This window comes from Paramisgurnus dabryanus, chromosome 1, assembly GCF_030506205.2.
Source record: "Paramisgurnus dabryanus chromosome 1, PD_genome_1.1, whole genome shotgun sequence".
Classification (NCBI taxonomy): Eukaryota; Metazoa; Chordata; class Actinopteri; order Cypriniformes; family Cobitidae; genus Paramisgurnus; species Paramisgurnus dabryanus.
Genome location: NC_133337.1, coordinates 26,082,069 through 26,102,739, shown reverse-complemented (window position 1 = coordinate 26,102,739; position 20,671 = coordinate 26,082,069). Strand labels below are relative to the sequence as shown.

The 20,671-nt window shown below is 37.2% G+C and overlaps 1 protein-coding gene across 1 annotated transcript; it reads left to right on the top strand.

The window, feature by feature from the left end:
- The first annotated feature begins 2,624 nt into the window (after positions 1-2,624).
- Positions 2,625-5,553, top strand: LOC135779240 (uncharacterized). Its single transcript, XM_065289970.2, has 5 exons — positions 2,625-2,757; positions 2,880-2,988; positions 4,242-4,391; positions 4,466-4,621; positions 4,708-5,553. The coding sequence occupies exons 1-5, from the start codon at positions 2,642-2,644 to the stop codon at positions 4,795-4,797; spliced, it is 621 nt and encodes a 206-aa protein (XP_065146042.1). The 5' UTR covers positions 2,625-2,641; the 3' UTR covers positions 4,798-5,553.
- Positions 5,554-20,671: the final 15,118 nt, after the last annotated feature.

Here is a 20,671-nt window from a genome sequence, read left to right as displayed (position 1 = left end):
ATTCATTCACTCATACTTTTAGGGGCAGTTTCCCAGACATGGATTGGGTTAATTCAGGACTAGGCCTTATTTATATTAGGTCATTTAAGAAGTTTTTACAAACATACCTTACAAAAAAACACTACAGGTGTGCATCTTAAGACAAAACAATGTCACTGTTTTATGTTAAAATAAGTCAGGACAAGGTGTTTATAAAGCAGCTCAAACATGCATTTTATGCTGCGTAGAGGCGTCAAGCGCAAGCAGGGTTGCCGATGAAAATTAGCAGTTTTGAGCTAACTCGGGTACATTTACATATAATGTTGATTAATGTACATTGTCCTCTTTTAAATAAATAAAAAATGCACAAAAAAATGCGAGTGATTTCAATGTTAAGTAAATGTAAAGACGTGTTGACGCGCGTCTGGAGGTCTTGCGGCACGAATGATGCGTGAAACGCAGCGCGGTAGATGCAATGCCGCCTCATTCGCGCATCTAGTTCGCGTGAATGCCACAAATTGAGCGTTGCCGTGGGAAATGCACAAGTTGAAAAATTTGAACTTTGGCAGAAAAAACGCACCGTGTTAACTAATCAGGAGCTTGCTCTAGTAGTGACGCGAGCGGAGTCGCAGAAGCCCCTCCCATGACGCGAATTTCCGTGTGAATGTCTCGATCTTAGATATGTATAATAAAGGCTAGATGTCTCGCCCACGCTGCTGGCCAATTGAGTGTAACGTCCGCATTTGGCGGCCATCTTACTACAGGAAGCTCGCTCACTCGTAGCATTGCGTTTAATGGAGCATGTACTTTTAAATGACCATAACTTGCTTAATTTGCTAACGATTTTCAAACGGTTTGGTTTGTTATAAACGTCAGAGATGTACCTTTGACACTGCATACTTAATGAATAGTTTTCATGAATCATGTTAAAGCATCCAGAATTATAGCCATGTTAATAATGTTTGTAAGAAACCAAACCGTTTGAAAATCGGTAGAAAATTGAGCAAGTTATGGTCATTTAAAAGTACATGCGCCATTAAACACAATGCTACAAGTGAGCGAGCTGTCTGAGGTAATATGGCCGCCAGGTGATGACGTTAGAGACTCAGCCGTAACACCTCTAGCCTTTATTATACATCTATGGTCTGGATGACTAGAATTTCAAGCGCGGCTTACACATGAGAATGAAGCGAGTACACTCAAAATGATCAAGTGTCCAACTACGTGCGGTAGACGCGAATTTGATGCCTAAAACGCGTCTAGTGTGAACCCAGCATTTGTCTGGGACTAAAAGCCCTGTATGAGAAACCACCCTTATTAGAGGTCTTCTGGGATTACAGCAACCATTAAAACAATGCTAACAAAGCATCTGCAATTAATGTTAAAATAAAAATGATTTTATTTCTGTCATATGTCTACAAAAGCATAGCCTGGTAGAACCATCCTCTGCTATTTTGCTTCGCTTCATAGACAGAGTCTGGCTGGGCATAATTGACAATCGTTTTCCTTCTCATGGGAGGGGCTTGTCTGAAGTTTAAAATCATTGGTCTAAACGTAAGCCAATCACATAACGTTTGGATATGATGTGCGTTATGCGCCAGCTCAGCCGCATCAAATTTCTGCTGTAAAACACACGCATGATGTGAAAACAAACCCATCGAGCGAAATACCGAAGTTAACATGGCTATGAACGACTTATGCAGATTATGTAAAGTAAATCGGGCCAGAGCTAGTTGAACACTATCCTTACGGTGTCTTTCCACTCACGTCTAAGTGGAGGAACGCCCCTCTCTCCTCTCAAACTCTTCCACCAGACGGCCATAACCATATGAAAATTAAATCTTCCTACCTTTTTTTCTGGTTAATCAGGAACATCACCAAAGAATGTTTGCCCACGCGTCCTCCACCATTAACTGTGAACAATGAAATTTCCTTCCATGATATCTCGATTGTTGTGCACGTCAAGCTGTGCTGCACACAGTTTCTCGCTGACGATCGATAATAGTTGATAAATTAAACTTTTCCCAAAACCTGTCGGGAGTAGGGCAACAACATAATCTCCATTCAAAATGTTTAACAAACACTTTTCTTGTTCGGGATTAAGTTGGCAAGTGCCGGTTCTCCACAACAGAGCAAATAGCTTTCTGTGCCTCCATGTCCACTACAAACTACAACCGTACATTCGGCGCTTAGCGTCTACGTCACGGCTCTCAGCTCGCCCTCTGTTCATTGATTCGCCGGTTGTTTTGAGACCTGAGGAAAACGGTTTGAATGGGAGGTATCTCAGACTGAGTACAGAAGCGTAATGAAATTTAGCGGAAGTACAAAGTCTGACGTAGTCAGGCTAACAAAAGCATGCATTGCATCATGAAGCTTTTTCCTGACCACTGTTGAGTTGTTTCTACAGACTGTTGATATCTATGTTTGTCTGATAGAGTTGTTTACAAGGATTTGTATAGAACAACAAACAATCAGTGATTATACGTTGAGTGCGATATTTAGGCTTGAATGAATTTGGGGATAATAAAAAATATTTTTACTTTATACCCGAAACTGCAGTCATCCATCTAGTTCTCATAAGTACTATTGGTTTCTTTTACAAAATACACGATGGGAACACGCCTGGTATTATTTCAGTCCAGGTTTGGTCACATTCCGTAACATGTTGGAACAGACAAAGGCCGAGTGTGAGAAAGACAAAATCATTACAACTGACAGTCAGCACAGAGAAGAAAAGTTTGTTGCATACGTATTGCCTACATTTTGTCAACGTGTAAGGTAAGTTAGGATGTTTACTGTGTCAGTTTTTGCAGTGATGGAAAAGAGGAAGCATCAGTTTGCTCTCTCTCTCTCTCTCTCTCTCTCTCTCTCTCTCTGTCATCATGTGTTTGTGTGTTTAGGGTCCCGCTGTTGTTTGAGCACATGGCATATGACAGCTCATACACAGTCCTCATCGTTCCTCTGCAGAACAGCCTGTTTAGTCTTGATGCTCTGCATTGCTTCCTCTGGGTAAGGGAGGCAGATTTTGTTAATTTTTTTAGACCAGACGGGCATTCTGGCCACCTAGACAGGATCCTTGATATCATTTTTTAAATCAATTTCAAATCTCTAGATTGCACCATAAATAAATTAATACTAGGGCTGCACGGTATTAAGAAAAAACTGTATGCGATATGCAAATCTACTATTGAATATTGCGGTAACTGCATTTCTTGCACTATTTTATTAGCAATTTTTTATTCATTTAGATATGTGATTATTATACTGAAATAAGCAGGTAATACATATTCTTATGATGTAATTAAATCTAATTTAGGCTAAAAAAACAATTTCACAAGTTCGTCGCTGTAGTTTTCCTCGCTCGTCGCTACTCATGCCATATTTATTTTCTGCTCTCTGCTTTGAGCCGCTAGGTTCACATTTGCGTCTGCGGTCTAGCCGATAGTATAAAATTGTGAGACCTACTTGGCGGGTATTTATTTATTTATTAATATCAAAATGGCCAAAAATATATCGGTGAAAAATACATTTGTGTAAACATATTTAAAATATATATTTCAGTACATATATTTTTGGCCATTATTTTGTATATTTGAAAATATATTTTTGACATCACTTGGTTTGCTCGATGGCGCATGAGTCTAAGCTATTCTTGCATTTAGTAATGACGCTGGTGGTGACGATACTCCCTGACCAATCAATGATCTGCATCCCATTTTAATATTGGTACAGCTTGCCTGGATCCCATCGACTGTAAAAAAGATGGACATAGGGTCCGTGACGTCACCCACAGGTTTCTGAAGATCGTCCATCTTGGCCGCATGTCACCGTGCATCACTCGTGTATTATACAGAAGTTTAAGGCTTAATATAATTTAAACGGATGAGTTACAAAAAATTCACCCCTCACAGTTGTCATGAAGGGCAAAATTAGCTAAACAGACCAAAACACTTTTTGTACCAGGCTGTAAACTTATTATTTTCTACTGTAAAGTTGACCATATTTGGTCTATGGGAATTGACTCCCCTTTGGAGCCTGCCTCTAGTGGCCAGTCGATGAATGGCAGTTTAAACCTCAACCGAGGTGCTAAAAAGTACCTGGTACTTTACACAGTGGAAAACCTCCCAAAAGTGAGGCATACCGAGCTGTCCCGCCATACTTGTGTGGTCATTGCTCTGCTGTGATTGCTCAAAGAACATTTTATAAATAAAATCATGTTTATTATCTGTTCATAATCTTTATTAAAATACAATTTCTTTTAGCTAAAGAGACGACGAGATATGGAAAGGGAAAAGGATGCTCTGTTGGCTGGACTTCAGGTGCTGGAAAAGGCACAGCAATGGTACCAGAATCGACTGCAGCTGAACTTACAAAGAGAAGTAAACTCAAGCACAGGAGACCCGGAGAGAGAGGTATGAACCGTCAGAGAACACAACTGAGTAAACTTGCTTTTAATGTGCCTCTTATGTGTTTTGTGTCATTACAGGACCGGTTTTCGTGTGCTTTGCGGTCATGTATGCAGCGTGTACACGGGAGTCTGGGAACACTGATGAGTGACACTTGTCTCTGGAGCAATCCGGCCCCAGGGGAAGAAGAAGGTTCAGATTGGGATCTCCGCTGGACCAATGCCACACTCGTCCAGGTCAGATATCGATTGTATCAATGTCATGCACTCCTGTTCATTTTTAGAGTATTACAACAAGCATTGTGTGGATGTTTTTATCACAGGAGTTGATTCAACAGAATCTACAAATTTCCATGTTGGAGCTCGAGAAGGCTCAACTCCAGCGCCTGCTATCCTCCAGCAAGGCTGTGTGATGATCAGATACCTTCAACTTTAAGGATCATTCAGATCATGAAGTGAATTTCTGCTTCTAAGATTAGAAACCTAGATTTAAAACGAATTAAGAATCTTTTTGTCACTCTATTGATTTTTTGGCTGGACTGTCCTGTGGATCACTTGGTAGAGTTTTGCGTTAGCAATGCAAAGGTTACGGGTTTGATTCAGTTACCACATACTGACAAAATGTATAACTTGAATGGACTATAAGTTACTTTGAATGAAAGCATCTGCTAAAAAATAATGGTTAAACTCTGACTTTTGCCCCATGCTGGTAGGTTCTGCCAATAAAATGTTTTGGGTGTGCCAATCTGCAGATTTCAGGCAGCTGAAGTTACCAAAATATTGTTGTACATAAAAGTTTAACGAGTCATTTTAATTGTCTTTAGACCCAACACTCACTTCTAAATGAACATACAAATGTGTAAAATATTTAACTGCACAGCAGCAGCACAAAAGCCTGCATTATCGTATGATACAGTGCATGTAGTTTGGTGCTAACACTGAATACAAAATTTTTTGCAAATTTGTTTTCAGATTTGCTTGTATCATCTGAAGGATTTTTTAAGAAATCAAAAATTGTTTCATCACTTTGCTATAGTTATCTGAGTAAATACTCGCTTGTTTTCTCATTGGAATGTTATAGTTTTAGCGTAGTCACGTCAGTCACATCACAAAACACATTTGACAACATGTAAAAATAAAGTAATATTTAGAAAATTATATAAATAAAGGTGAAAAATGAATAACGTGTTTCAAAGCTTTATTTTTAAGTCATTTAATCTTACCAATGCTTTCCAAGGGGGGGCTTCAGCACCCTCAGCACCCCAATTTCCCTACCGCCATGATTGGATTCAATTTGAACCTTTGCTGTCCAGCAGAGGGCGGCAGAATCTCATCTAAGAAAATTTGGGTTTAGCAGGAGTATTTCATATAACAGAAGGTAAGGATGCTTATTAACTGATTTGAAATGTGACTCTTACAGTGTTCAAAGATTTATTTCCGTACTTTTGAACAAGTTTAACTTGTCCACACTCTCACAATATTTTAAGTGCAATAATGAAACATTTAGGCTACTGCCTTATTTCACTCCAACTGTTCACTTCCTTTGTCTGACATTTTCCACTATAAATTTAGATTAAATAAAGTACATTTAAAAGAGAACAGAAAAAAATATGAATATAAATAGTTTGGTTCCAAAATGTCAAAAAAAAATTTTTTTTAACTAATTTGGGTAAAAATGTAAATGAAAACCACTTTTTTCTGTAACAACCTGTCACATAGAATCTTTAGGTTATAATAACATCCAAAATTCAAATCCATAATTTGATTTTCAAATATTTATTATAATTTTTCCGCAAAATTCAAAAAGTATTTTTTCAATCTTTTGAATCAATATATAAATGTGCAGTCATCTTTGCCATGTTATATTCATTTAGTTGACTAGTGGTACACACTGATTAAAAAATTAACATTATTGGCATTAATTAAAACACTGTCATATGAAGAACACTGTCATTGCTGCTGTCATCTTTGGGATGTCGCCGCTAAACTTTTTTTGACAGCGATCAGCTGTAAAATATTTTGGCCCTTCTCGATTTTCGTTGACTTCGCATAAAATAATGGAAAGTTTTTCATAAGATCCCCTGGGGTCAATGATGACAGAAGCTTGATGGTGTCTGGAGTGCCTCTCTGGAAAATTACTTGATTTTAATGGCTTAGGTTTCTTTCCCACCACAGAAAACCACCAAATGTCAATTCCATCAAAAGTATTATTTTGTTTTTTTTTGTTTGTTGATCACGAAGTACAAAGTAGATGAGGAAAACTAGGATCTGTGTTTATTCAAAGCGCCGCTATTATTGTTTACAATGTGTGGAATGGTGCGCTGTGAATTTGTTGAGCAGATTTATTGCATTCTGCTGAGAAGGAGGACTGGCGTTTATCGTGTTTTGGGAAAAAAGGGAGATGACAGAATAACACGGCGGATATCGGATTTTGTGTAAAATTAAGAATTAACTTTTTAATACTGACCTTATACAATACTGATTTAACTATTTTTTTAATGGCACTTATCGCGTTTTGGAACCAAACTCTTCATATGTAAATTTACTGTGCATGCACAACCTTTTAATCCCAATGCAAACTTTCATGCTATCAGGCGATAAAGATGCAGGCCACATATTAAATTAAAGAAATGACTGAAATGGTACCAGCACGTGTTTAAAGTTGTACAAGATCCTTAATGCACCCTCATTTTTCCTGACCGTGTTTATAAAACGTCTGTCGCAACACGTTACTTTTATACCCCGGTGGTCTCCACTGACATTTTAGCTTCTGATAAGAGTTATCTGCTAAACTCATCATACATTTACATCAAACACCCTTCCTCGCGGAAACACAAAAGATTTTTGCTTATCGGCTTCTTGCTTTGTCATGAATACATCTGGCTGCATGCTGTGCAGTAATGGATTAAACACACAACATAGATTTAATTATGACACTTGAGCTGTATATCTAATATTTAACATCATATATGTGGCTGGGTTTAGAAATAATAGTAGTAGTAATAAGTAGTTTCTTTCAAACATCACACGTTGAAAGGTTAGATGAAAAATACTTATATTAAATTAGACATTTTGAAATACATTTGGATGATAATAATAATTTTTAAAAAATTATATACATTTTTGATATCATTTTTAATATCAATGCATACAGTTTCAAATACTTTGAATTGCGGATCCCGAGGTTCATCCTGAACTTTACTTTGACCTCTGCTTCAACCATTTCAACTTCAAATAGCAACTTTAGCTTGCAGGAAGTTTCTGGATGAGTTTGTTCACACCCGGATCACATTTCATCTGATAGAGCGCTCACACTCGTAGAAATTTGTGCAACAAATGCACTAACAGATCATAGATGTGTGATTTTGATCTCAGTGAAAAGTGTTTTGCTATTAGTCAAATTGTTTGTGTGAGTGAACTTCCTCCCTCCCCACTGAACCGTCCCAGTCAGGGTACCAGCAACACTGTTAATTACTGCCTCCTATGAAGGCCTTTTGTTGATTCTGTCATTGCTCCATGACCGAGCTTTCTTCCATCCTTCTACGGTTCACTGGTTTTCCGCCCTGCTGGTTTTTTCCTCTCATGCCGAGTCTCAGTCAGTTTTGTGGTGGTATGTTAGCAAGGAATGGGTACGCATACCACTTTGCTAGTTTAGCTAAAGCGTGAAGGACAAACAGGTATTTTTCTGGATTGATGTGGTTTATGCTTCCTCCGTTTCCTTCCAAAGTAAAGAATACATTTCTATACATGCTATACATGTATTCAAAATGGTGGGTGTTTAATCGCTTATGAACACTTTTAGGGGGAGAAAATTGTGAACATTAAATATATTATGGTCTATAGTGGTGAAGCACTGTGGACACCTTTACTTTTATAATTAGTAGTCATTATGTATTTATGTGTTTACTATGAACATTGATAACAGCTACATCACAGAAAATAACATCTCCCAGTCTATCTTGCGCACCCAATACCAAAAACATGTATATTTCATTCAGGTTTAACACAGTATCACGAAATTATGCAACTATAGTCATGTAAATTTGTGAGTCTTTTCCGTGACACTGACACGTTTTTACGCCTTTTTCCGTGAAATGTCACGTATTTCTGTTTACGTGTCACTGTCATGTATTTGTTACTCAACTGTTTTGTCCTATTTTCTTACCTTTGTCGCTTCGGTTTAGGGTTAGATTTACAGAAAATGACATCCCTGAAGTTTTTTTGCCTTATACATCAGATTAGACATTTAATTTTATGAATTTGTAAATGTAGAAACGGTTTCATAAACATTTATGGTTTTTAAGAAATTTTGAAGCATCTAACCCCACCCCACCCTTACCCTAAACCCAACCACTTCTCAACCATATAAAACACAACACGCAAGTAAAAGTACAGTCACAGGTATTTATTGCATAAAACAACTATAAAAGTGTTACAAACCATTTGCGTTGCAAACCTTGCGAACTGAAGCCATACAATTATTTTATATGAAGAACGCACAGTCAGATCTCATTCAAACATAAACCAACATGACGTAGTCGGTCACAAGAGCCAATAGCGCTTCACATTCTTAGCTGACGTAATGATGCGATTGGTCACGAGACACACGAGAGCCAATGCCTTTTCACCATCATAGATGACGTAGCATCGCGGCAGTTTTTGAATCAGTGTACGTCCGGATCTGATATTTACAGCAGATTGTCATCACTTTAGCATCTTTTCTTCAATAAATCGATCGTTTGACCTCGTATATTTTAAGTTCATTTTTTAAAAGTTGTGACTTAATAAGAATAAATAAATGGGTATACGTTATTTGCCCTAAATGCCTGAATAGTGTAATGTGTAATAAAATACAATGAATCCTGGAGGTTTAAATTGAAAATGTTATCCCTGTACATCATAGCAAAATGAACCCCCAAGTTAGTAAATGCATCTATTGGTCGTATTTGGTGAAATGGACAAACGACCAAAGCAATCGTATGGGTTGGAGGATATGTTGAAATCTAACCCTAAACCGAAGCGTCAATGGTTTGAAAGTAGGACAAAACAGTTGAGTAACAAATACGTTACAGTGACACATAAACAGAAATAAGTGACATGTTCACGCAAAAAGGCAGAAAACGTCACGGACAAGAATCACAAATTTATGTGACTACATTAATTTCGTGATACAGGTTGGTCAGGTTGCAGTTAATTTTTAATATGTACTGCAAACACATCCCTGAACTTGAATACATACAGTTTACTTACTCACACATATGCTTATTTCTAAAAAAAAAAAATGACTTTTTGTGTTGTAAAAACAAAAGCCTTAACTGTTATAATATATTTGAATATTCATTTGTTTCCTTAGGGTTGTAATGTGTGTTTTGTATATATGCCATAATAATCAGGATTTTGACATGCTAACTGGAATTAAAGACACATATTAATTAAAGACACTCCATACAACTTTATTTTCTGAAATAAACATGCATTCACTGTAAAAAGTGCTTTTGAATAAATTTGAATTGAGATAAAGTCTTGAGCATGTGGAGGACACATGTACCTGAAACCGTTCAGCCTGCTGGGTCTGGATTGAATGCTATAATACTGCCTTACTTTTTAGGTAGGCTACTAGGTTCAGCTGTAATTATGTGAGCCTTCCTAAGACATCACAATTGTTTTAATTGTTATAATCTATATTTTTGTCAAATATAAAATGCTATAAGAGCAACCACACTGCAACTAATTTGCAATGTTATGTTTTGATCATAGATAATAGTGGAGCTATGATGAGCGTATATATATTACTACATTTCAGACTGCTAATATCATTTTGTTTATTAATAATTTCTCATACAATATGTACAGATTGGTTTAGGCCTTTTTTATTCTGATAGAAAAACAGGGTTTGAATTTTTCTCTGTGTTGGCATTATGATGTACATCTCATTATAAATTCACTGCTATTCAGCCCTAAAAACCCATTAATTAAACAGTTTTGACCAAATTAGATTTTTTTTAAAACAGCAAAGACTTTATAAATAGAAAAAATGAATATTGCATCTTATTCACACAATTCCAATTTTACATCTATACAGAAGACATAAATGTGCATTACATTTAAAGTATCTAAATTTGAATCATGCTGTAAAATATAGGCTACTGTTTACATGTGCAATATGTTGAGTGCTTAAAATACATTAACACGCTGTGAAGCACTTGAAGTCGTATTTATTTATTGAATCGTATATTCTGTTTTTGTTTGATACCTTTTCTTTGCACCATTAGGAAATTTGTTGTACCGCTTGCAAAGGATCTAATCTAAATATGAATAAAATAACATTTAAATATTTTTTCCATATTTTTAGTAAGTGTATTGTAAAAGGAATAAAGTTGTGATATTGTACTTCACTGTCTAAAAACTCGTATCAATATTGTACTTTATTGATTTAACTAGTTATAGGATCTTTAAACAGTATGTCAATTAATACCTAATCTATTACCAGTCTATAACCAATCCAATACCATATATTGTGCAAAACACATTTTTATTTGGAATAAAACATAAGTAATTCACAACCTCACAAAGCTAACAAGCTAAAATCTTCAAGTAAAAATAAAAGTCTACTTATGACGTCACAAGACTTTTTAAGTTTGGGTTTAACATGTTGTCAGCACTACAAACATTTTACACAAACATCACTTCATGCACAGACAGACCCAATAAAAATATACAATACGATTGTTTAAATGTAATGTCTGTAACCAATATATTCAGACTACAAGTTGTAACTCTGCTTAATGAAGATTTTCAGAATTAGACGATGCATTTTTAAAACGCATTTCCAATGAACTTCAAACAGTAAGCAGATGTAAAAAATTTAATATCTCTGTCCAATATTGTCATACCAGTCGTGGAGATCCTCTTCAATGCTCGGATATTCCCTCAGGTAGACTGACTTCCAGAAGGTTCTCCAGATGTTTGATGTAGTTTATTGCAGCCCGCAGTGTTTCCACCTTGCTGAGTCTTTTATCTTCAAATTCCCGCGGCAAATGATCACGGAGTCTCGCGTATCCGTCGTTGACGCATCGCACTCTCTGGCGCTCGCGCTCGTTTCGTTTGTGGATAAACGCGGGTTCAAATGAATATTCTTGTAAGTGGCCGTGGTAGGAAAGGTAGGAAAAACATCCTATGTACCGTGGACTGTAGACTGATTCCTGGAAATTCCGTGGATTTTTTATCGCATCGCTGAATGGTGAATACTGATGGTGGTTCAAAGACAAGCCGAAAGCCCAGGGCTGAGTGTACGACCCTCGATCCATGATACCGTGATCTGAACCCATTTCTCTGAAGAAGAAAAAACACCACATTTATAAATATAATTTTTAATAATTAATTAATAAATTAAAAATTAATTTGTCTTACTTTCCAGAACTCCTGATGTGATCTACCTCTGTTAAGTCTATGAATCCAGAGCCGCTCGTGTGTTAAGTTCAGTCAGTTTATTATCATCTTCATCTTCCTTACCTGCTGATTATTTAAACACTGTAAGTAAAAACTTCCCCTTTTCTTCCTTATATGAGGGCAGGTGAATGGAGTTTCACATCAGAAAGCAAGAAAGAGGATGTCATCTGATTCTTACCAGATAATCATCTCATCTGATTGTATTTCTGAGGTGGGAAACCTCAACCTGTCTATGGTGCAGCATGTTGAGATCCTATTGTCTTCTCTTATGCAGTAAAGTTTTATAATCAACAGTAGTTTGCTTTTGTCAAATTTAAAACATCTTATATCCTAAAGTAAACAATGAATTATGGAAATTAAAAAGATTTGAACCATTGTCATAATAAGCAATGCAATTTTGATGATCCTAATTTGGGTGGAAACATCTTGCGTGCAAGTAATATTGTTCTGACTTTTGTTTCTATAATCAGGCCTGCACACATTTTCACAGTATTTTCCCAATGCAAGTCTCATTTTTTTTTTACAAAATACTAACAAAACTGTATTATGTACTCATTTGTAACAATAACAAAGAGGGATCAACACTTGAAGGAAAAAATAAAATACTTAAGAAAATAAAGAAAATGGCCAGAGTGGAATTATAAGAGATTAAACATTAAATGCAATCTTTGACTTTTCAGAGATTCAGAGTTTATTTTCAGGAATTTGCATATCTGAATAAAAAAATAAGAATTTGAGTAAAATTAAAAGATTAGCAATATAAATACAGAGGTGTAAAAAGTACTAAAAATTGTAACTCAAGGGATAGTACCTTTTTAAATTGCATTTCGGGAAATGCATTTCAGTCTGACCGCCCTGATCGCATTTGTGTAGCTTTTCGGTTACTTCATGCTGTCGCATCACGTTAAACGTAAACACTTCAGACATTGTGGCAGCAAGACGTCATTGCCATAGAAACGGTGCAGATAATCCGGAAAACCGCAGAACGCTACAGGATGCACCGATCGGATCTGAACAGTTGTGATACACAATATGGACAGTGAGTCTGTCAAATTGGATCTGAACCAAAATCAGGTTTGGACTGACAGTCTGAACAAGGTCTTAGTCTTGATAGAGAGGCTACAAATTGCAGGAAACGTGTCACACTTCATGTGTTGACGGTTTCAAAAAAATCTTCATCATTAGATGAACTGTTGGCCAATTCCTTAGTGCGGTCCAAAGGCTCCAGAATAAATAACATTCAAATTAAACTGGCCATCAGCACAATTCAATTGTTTTGGTAAGAGCAAAGGAAAATAGAATAAAGTGATCTCTAAGAAGTAGCCTACTTTTTGACTGTAAATAAAAAAATTAAATAAAAAAATGCAATTAAGTAAAAGTAAATGCATTGATTTTTAATTGTACTCAAGTAAAGTAAAAATACCCAAGAATAATACTTAAGTACAGTAATCAAGTAAAATGACTCAAGTACTTTACACCTCTGACTAAATACAATATTTCGAATTATGAAAGAAAATAATATTAAAAGTATTTAAACATGTGCTTATTCTGAATGCAAGTATTGTGACTGTAGCCACCCACAGTGGTCAACAAAGGTGCAGTTGGGAATGTTTGGAAACCTCTTTCCCAAATTAACCATGCATGGGCCTGCCCTTTGTGGCCATGAAGATGCATGAAATATAAAGTCGCACTTAAATATCTGTTTGATTATTTCCAAGGAACGCCGAGAATAAAGTATTACCTCACTATATCAATAATATTGATATATCTATACAAATATTTACACTGCTATGCAGATGATTTATAGATGTACAGTCAAACTGGAATACCTTAGGCAAATTACTAGCATGAATACATGATGTTAAAGCTTGGTCGGCAGCAAACTTTTTAAAACTGAATGAGGAGAAAACTTAAATTATCGTTTTCTATCTTCATACTCAATTAGTGTCTAGGCTATGCAGATTTCAAAATGGAGATTAAAAGCAAACAAATTTCGTGATTAAATCTAGCTTTGTCTATTTACTGCTTTTATTAAAAACAAACACATTTTTATCAGCCAGCGATTTTAAGAAAGCGATCTCTGCTGTTGTTTCTCAAGAATGGACTACTGTAATTCACTCTATGTTTGGAATTGGCAAAGCATTTGCACGCTTGCAAAATATACAAAATGCTGCAGCCAGAATGATTAAGTCAGAATTTTGGTCAACAAGAAATTTGATCATGTTTCACCAGTGGTTCTCAAACTGGGGGACAGGGGAGCCCCAGTTTTAAAACAATCTATAAAATACATTAATTAATTACAAATTCTGTGTAATTAAATATCAGAAAAATAAGGCTAATAACCAACAGCACTATATTGCATAATTTAATATCTTTTGTTTAATTCAAATTTCAAGTTTAAGAATGTTTTTATCATACATTTTCGTTGGGGCCCCACAAAGGGGTGCACCGTACACAAGGGGGGTCGCATGCTGAAAAAGTTTGAGAATCACTGTGTTACACCTTTATTGAGATCCGTAAATTTGCTGTCAATTCGGTATAGGGTCAATTACAAGATTTTTGTTCTTGTTTTTAAAGCAACTTAGTACCCCCATACCTTTCAATATGCTGTTGGTCTATACTCCGTCTACGTCCACGTGGTTGGAAAACCAAAACCTTCTTGAAATCGTAAGAACAAATTAAAACAAAAAGGTGACCGAGCGTTCTCCCGAGTCGGCCCAAAATGTGGAATGACCTTTTGACCCATGTTAGATCTACAAACAGTGCCGCTGCTAGCCATTTTGGTGCCCTAAGCATAATTCCTTTAAAATGCCCCCCGACCTTGAGAATTTTTTTTTTGCAAGTTTAACTTTTTTATTACCAAACATATAAATTAATAGCAGAAAGTAAAATCACAGCTTTAGTCAACAAACACTACACATTTGAAAGTGCAAACTTTTATAGAATAGCAAAATAGAAAAAAATTACCAAACTTAAATAGAATAGCAAAATAAAAAATAAAAATAATCCAGACATGTTTTTCCCAAGTACAATGTCACTTTAAATAAATTACATTAAATAAACACCAATAAGTAAACAAGAATGCTCAATATTCTTAAATAAAACAAAGATTAAGAGAACTAAGTGTCATAGTAATGTTTGCTTCATATCATACATGGTGACATTTTATATTTTTATATATTTAACAGTCAGGAATTGTTAGCCTACCATGTGCACTGACTGCTAACATTAACTTATACTGAGAAAGTATTTACCATCACGTCAAAATGAACCACAAAATAAACTACTGCTCAATATCTAAAGAAACGTAGTAAAGAAAGTAACAGCTGCCGTCAGTTATTTGTAAAATGCATATGCATAGGTAATGTTTTACAGTAAAATCTCAATTTAGCTTGCACTGAAGTTATAAATTATAACAACATAGTTTCCTAACATTAATGTTAGCACAGCAAGTTCGAGGCGCATTACGATTAGCAGCAGCTGCAGCACATGCGCATTTCCCTTATTTAGGAGTGAATGATAAAACATGATGGATTTACCTGCAAGTGATGCACGGGCATCATCCCGCAGTTTCTTCTTTTTTCCGATCCTGACTCCTGCTGTCTTTTCGGGGCCATTTCCAATAGTTTACTGTCTGGCCGTTTCTCAATCCGAAGGCTGCAGGCTGCGCGAGGTCGCATATGCAGGCTGCATATGTAATGCCTCTGAAAAGAGGGAGAAGAAAACTCATAAAGATGCTGAAGTTTCCCCACTGCGAACTTTATGTGTAATAATTTTCATAGCAATTGACAAACTTTACAAAACAGCATCAATTGTCTTTTCCTTTTACACATGTTTACATAAACTGTCAATCAAATACAGTTTTAGTTATTTATAATCAATGATGCATGAATTAATACAGCTTTTTAGAAATATCTGATACAGACAATTCAAAATAACATGTACTTTTCAAATAAACTCTCATCTGAATGCACTTTTCACATTCTTCAATATATTTACATATTTCTCAGTAAATTAACCAGTCAATACTAAATTAACAGAAATAAACATTAAATGTAATACGTAAAAATACACTAAACTCTCGATATATGGCCTCGTGTTGTTATCTGGGCCTTACGCCATTTCACGCTTGCCCTCGTGCATCTCTAAACTAGTACACATTTAAACATTTTCCCCAAAACACAATCAGTATCATCTTAACATTTATATACTTTTAAACCTTGTTCTAACATCATTTTATTCGATTGTAACATTTTATTACTTGAGTTAATACCTGAAAAGAGGGAGAAGAAAACTCATAAAGATGCTGAAGTTTCCCCACTGCGAACTTTATGTGTAATGAAGAAACCCCGCGAGTTCTCTCCCAGTGAAGTGAATCAGGCAAAAGCAATCGATCGCCCCCTGCGATCGAGCAGGCAAAAGTAATCGATCGAACGCCTTATTGTACCCAACTCATAAATCTAATAGGACATAGATGAACTAAAATAACAAACAAATTACATCGTTATATTTTATAAACAGTTATAAACTTAAACAGTTACTCTTCACAGAATGATGACTTGTAAACAGATACTTCACAGAATAAAGACTTAATAATTTCAAGGTAACACATTTCAATAGATAACAGTATATGAATTATAAACATATCCACACCATATGTAACGTATTTTCACTGCTTCACAGATTAGATTAATGAATATTTCTATGTAAATACACATCTCAGATCTTTTATATTTATATGTAAATACACATTTCAATTCTTTTCACTGCTTCACAGATTAATGAATATTTCAATCTACCACACACTCCCCGACAGAATAAATGTCGTCTCGACATTATATTTCTCTTTTTCAACAAAAGTCTTACACTCACGAAAAATGTTTTCAAGAGTTCTTTTAACGGTTTTCCGTTTTAACAGTCCATAGATTGTCCCAAACTTGTTCACTTTCTGAAGCAAGTAAATAGTGCCTAAATATTTTAAAGTGCAAAACTTGAAAGAGGTAAATAACAACAGTCCATAGTTTCTTTGAGTTTCAATGTTCAACAGTCTCTCAAGACTGGTTCATAAGGCACACAGTCCATTGTTTTCTCAAAATTTCAAAGTCACAAAACTGTTAAAGGCAATTGTCCTTAGACAAAACAGTCCATACTTTTCAAACTTTAAAAGTTCAAAGAATGTTCAAGGCAATATTTCCAAAACAGAACAGTCCATCAGTTCAAAATGCCAGACTGTAACAGTCTATAATGCAAATAGCAAATTTAACAGTCCATGGTTCCCATTTAATGGACTCCATACACAAAAGGCATCTGGAAACAGTATTGCTGAACAGGTGGCAACCATGTCGACAGTCCATAAGCAGGCACGTATGGTAAGTTTGGTTGTGGCGTTTGCAAGATCCCATTTAGTTGCCTGACATTATAAGTCGGTGTACCCAGTTCATCATAGGTAAGTAATCTTGGTGGGTATCTTTGTCTTCTAGGTAGCTGGTTAGCTTCCTCTCTTTGACTCTCTTGGTCACTTTCAGGGAATGACATGGGAGCAGAGACATGTTCATCAACAGGTAAGTTTAACTCTTGTTCTGTCTCGTGGTCTGTCCCTGCAGGTGGTTCTTGATCCTCTTGGTCACTCTCCTCAGACGACATCGCATCAGGAACTTGTTCCAGGACCCAATTTTGCTGCTCATTAGGCTCTATGGTAGGTAGTGATTCGAGACTTTCAGGTTCAACTACACAGTTTGGTTGAGGTACTTGTGATTGTACATAATGGAAATTGAATTCATCTTCACTCTCATCATCAGATTCCACATGGCTGCTTTGAGGCTTTTCCAATGCACATTTGGGTCTGACTTTTGCAGGTGGAGCATTTTCAAGAGGTAGGTGATCACAAGGCATTAGTAAGTTACGATGAAGAACTCTGGATCGTCCCTTTCCCTTTTCTGGCTTTACTTCATAAACTGGGAGCTCACCACCCATCTGTCTCACAACTACATGAATGTTATCTTCCCAGAAATTTCGAAGTTTTCCAGGGCCCCCTCGTGGTGTTAAGTTCTTTACCAGAACACGATCACCTGGCTGCAGTGTAGTACTTCTTACCTTACCATCAAAATTCCTTTTGCTCCTGTCAGCAGATTTTTTAGCACATTCTCTGGCAATTTCATATGCCTCTTCCATTCCGCGTTTCCATTTCTCCACATATTCTTTCTGATTACAGGTAGACATTTCTGCATTCAAGCCAAACAACATGTCGACCGGCAGTCTTGGAGACCTTCCATATAACAGGTAGAAAGGAGAAAATCCTGTTACTTCTGAGCGGGTACAATTATAAGCATACAGTAGCTTATTCAAGGAGTCTTTCCAGTTCGACTTTTGACTTTCTGTGAGCGTTCTTAGCATTTGTAACAATGTCCTGTTAAAACGCTCGGCTTGGCCATTGCCTTGCGGATGGTATGGGGTCGTTCTGGAGCCGATGATGCCACAGTACTTTTGAAGCTGTTCAAACAACTGATTCTCAAACTCTCCACCTTGATCATGATGGATGCGAGAAGGGAAACCAAATTTTAAGGCAAAGTCATTAAAAATCCGATCTGCAGCTGTTTTCCCTGACTTGGAAGTAGTGGCGTATGCTTGGGCGAATCGGGTGAAATGATCTACGACCACAAGTATATACTCAAAACCTCCTTTGCAGCGGTCTAAGTGGAGAAAGTCAATTGAGATCAGTTCAAAGGGCTGGGTCGTAACAATACTAGTTAATGGGGCTCTTGTCTCATGACAGGGCTTTTTCTGCTTCAGGCATCTGCATGTTTTGGTGACATAATGCTCAATGTCTGCTTGCATATATGGCCAGAAGAAACGTTCACGGATGAGTGAAAGAGTGCGATCTGTCCCTTGGTGGCCCATTTCATCATGAAGCTCTCGCAAGACTGTTCCTTTAAATTTTTCAGGGAGGACCACTTGTGTGCGTGTGGAAGTGATTCGGCAGAGGATTCCATCCTTGTTAATAGTAAGCTTTCCCCATTCCCGAAACAGGCATTTTGTTTTTAGGCTGTATGATTTGAGATGTTTCACTTGCGGTTTGGTGTTGGACAGTTTGCAATCATACACAGGACTAATACTCTGGTCATTAGTTTGCGCCTCTTTGATCTCCTTCACCGACAATGGAGTTATTGTTGGGGCTGCTGGACGGGCTTCAAGAGATGAACAGTTGGTTGACACTGACCAGGGGATGCTGGGACCTTCTTGAGCTTCTACAGCTTGAATCGTTGCACCTATTACATCAGATGACAACTCCTCAGAACACTCTTTCATCATTGTGCCAATGTCAAGGGGTAATCGGGACAGTGTATCAGCATCAATATTTTCACGGCCGGGCCGATATTTGATTGTAAAGTGGAAATCTGCCAATTCAGCGACCCACCTGCAACCTGTGGCATTCAATTTGGCAGTTGACAGGACATATGTAAGGGGGTTGTTATCACTATATACGGTGAAAGTTGGGGCATAATACAAATAGTCACGGAATTTTTCGGTGACTGACCACTTTAAAGCGAGGAATTCCAGCTTGCCTGAGTGCAGGTGGTAGTTTTTCTCAGCAGCTGATAAAGTCCGGGATCCATAGGCAATCACACGAAGTTTCTCACTTTGTTTCTGGTATAATACTGCACCTAGACCTTGAGCTGATGCGTCGGTATGCAGTATAAAAGGCTGTGAAAAGTCTGGGAAAGCTAATACAGGAGGCTGAAGCAAACAGTCAATCAGTTGGTCAAGAGTGCTTTGGTGTTGTTCAGTCCAAGTAATGGGCTTACTCGAGGGAACAGCAGTTTTCATGCACTTTGTCTTTAATCGTTTCTTGCTTTCTTTCAGGTGAGCAGTATTTTCTGGAGTACTCTTTAACAGGTCATATAAAGGACTAGCAATGCAAGAGAAATCTTTAATGTACTGTCTGTAGTAGCTAAGTAGACCAAGCATTCTTCTTAGCTCACCAACATTCTTTGGTTGTTTGTCTTTCAGGGATCGGACAGCTTCTGTGTCAGCAGGATCAACTTTACTTCCCTCTGCTGAGACTATTCTACCCAGGTAACGTACTTCAGGTTTGAAAAGCTCACACTTACTTGGCTTAAGTTTGATGCCGTGTTGCCTAAGTCGTTGCAGTACTTTTCTTACATCCTGGACATGGTTCTCAAAGGTCTTACTAAACACCAAGGTGTCATCCAGGTAGGGGATGCAAATCTCATCTCGCAAGCCTTCTAAACACTCTTCCATACATCGCTGGAAGGCTGCGGGCCCATTCATCAAGCCAAAAGGTACGCGGACCCATTCATATAGGCCCCAAGGTGTAACAAATGCTGTTAGATGTTTACTCTCCTTTGACATGAACCCCTGGTGGTAGGCCTTCCCCTGATCTAATGACGAAAACCAAGAATTACCACCAAGGCTGTCCATAATATCTTGTACCCTTGGAATTGGCTGCCTATCTGGGTGAGTCTTTCGGTTCAGGTCCCGATAATCGATACATAAACGGAGACTTCCATCTTTCTTCCTCACACACACGATTGGAGAGGAGTATGAAGAGTTGGATTTTTCAATCCAGCCTTGGGCTATGAGGTCATGTAAATACTCTTTCATCTCCCGATAAAGAGGCTTTGGTACTGACATGTAAGTACGACTGACTGGTTCATCATCTTTAAGGGAGATACTCAATTGCAAGTTTTGGATGCACCCAATGTCATTGTCTGACTTAGAGAATGAATGGCACTCTTCCTTTAACATTTGCTGTACTACCTGTCTCTGGTGTTTATTCAGGTGGCTGACATCGACGGGTGGTACCCATTCATCGGGACT

Coding starts and splice junctions, on each gene's coding strand:
- LOC135779240 (XM_065289970.2), top strand. CDS start 2,642: ATGTTGGAACAGACAAAGGCCGAGTGTGAGAAAGACAAAATCATTACA. Junction 2,758..2,879: donor ACATTTTGTCAACGTGTAAG/GTAAGTTAGGAT, acceptor TTGTGTGTTTAG/GGTCCCGCTGTTGTTTGAGC. Junction 2,989..4,241: donor CTCTGCATTGCTTCCTCTGG/GTAAGGGAGGCA, acceptor AATTTCTTTTAG/CTAAAGAGACGACGAGATAT.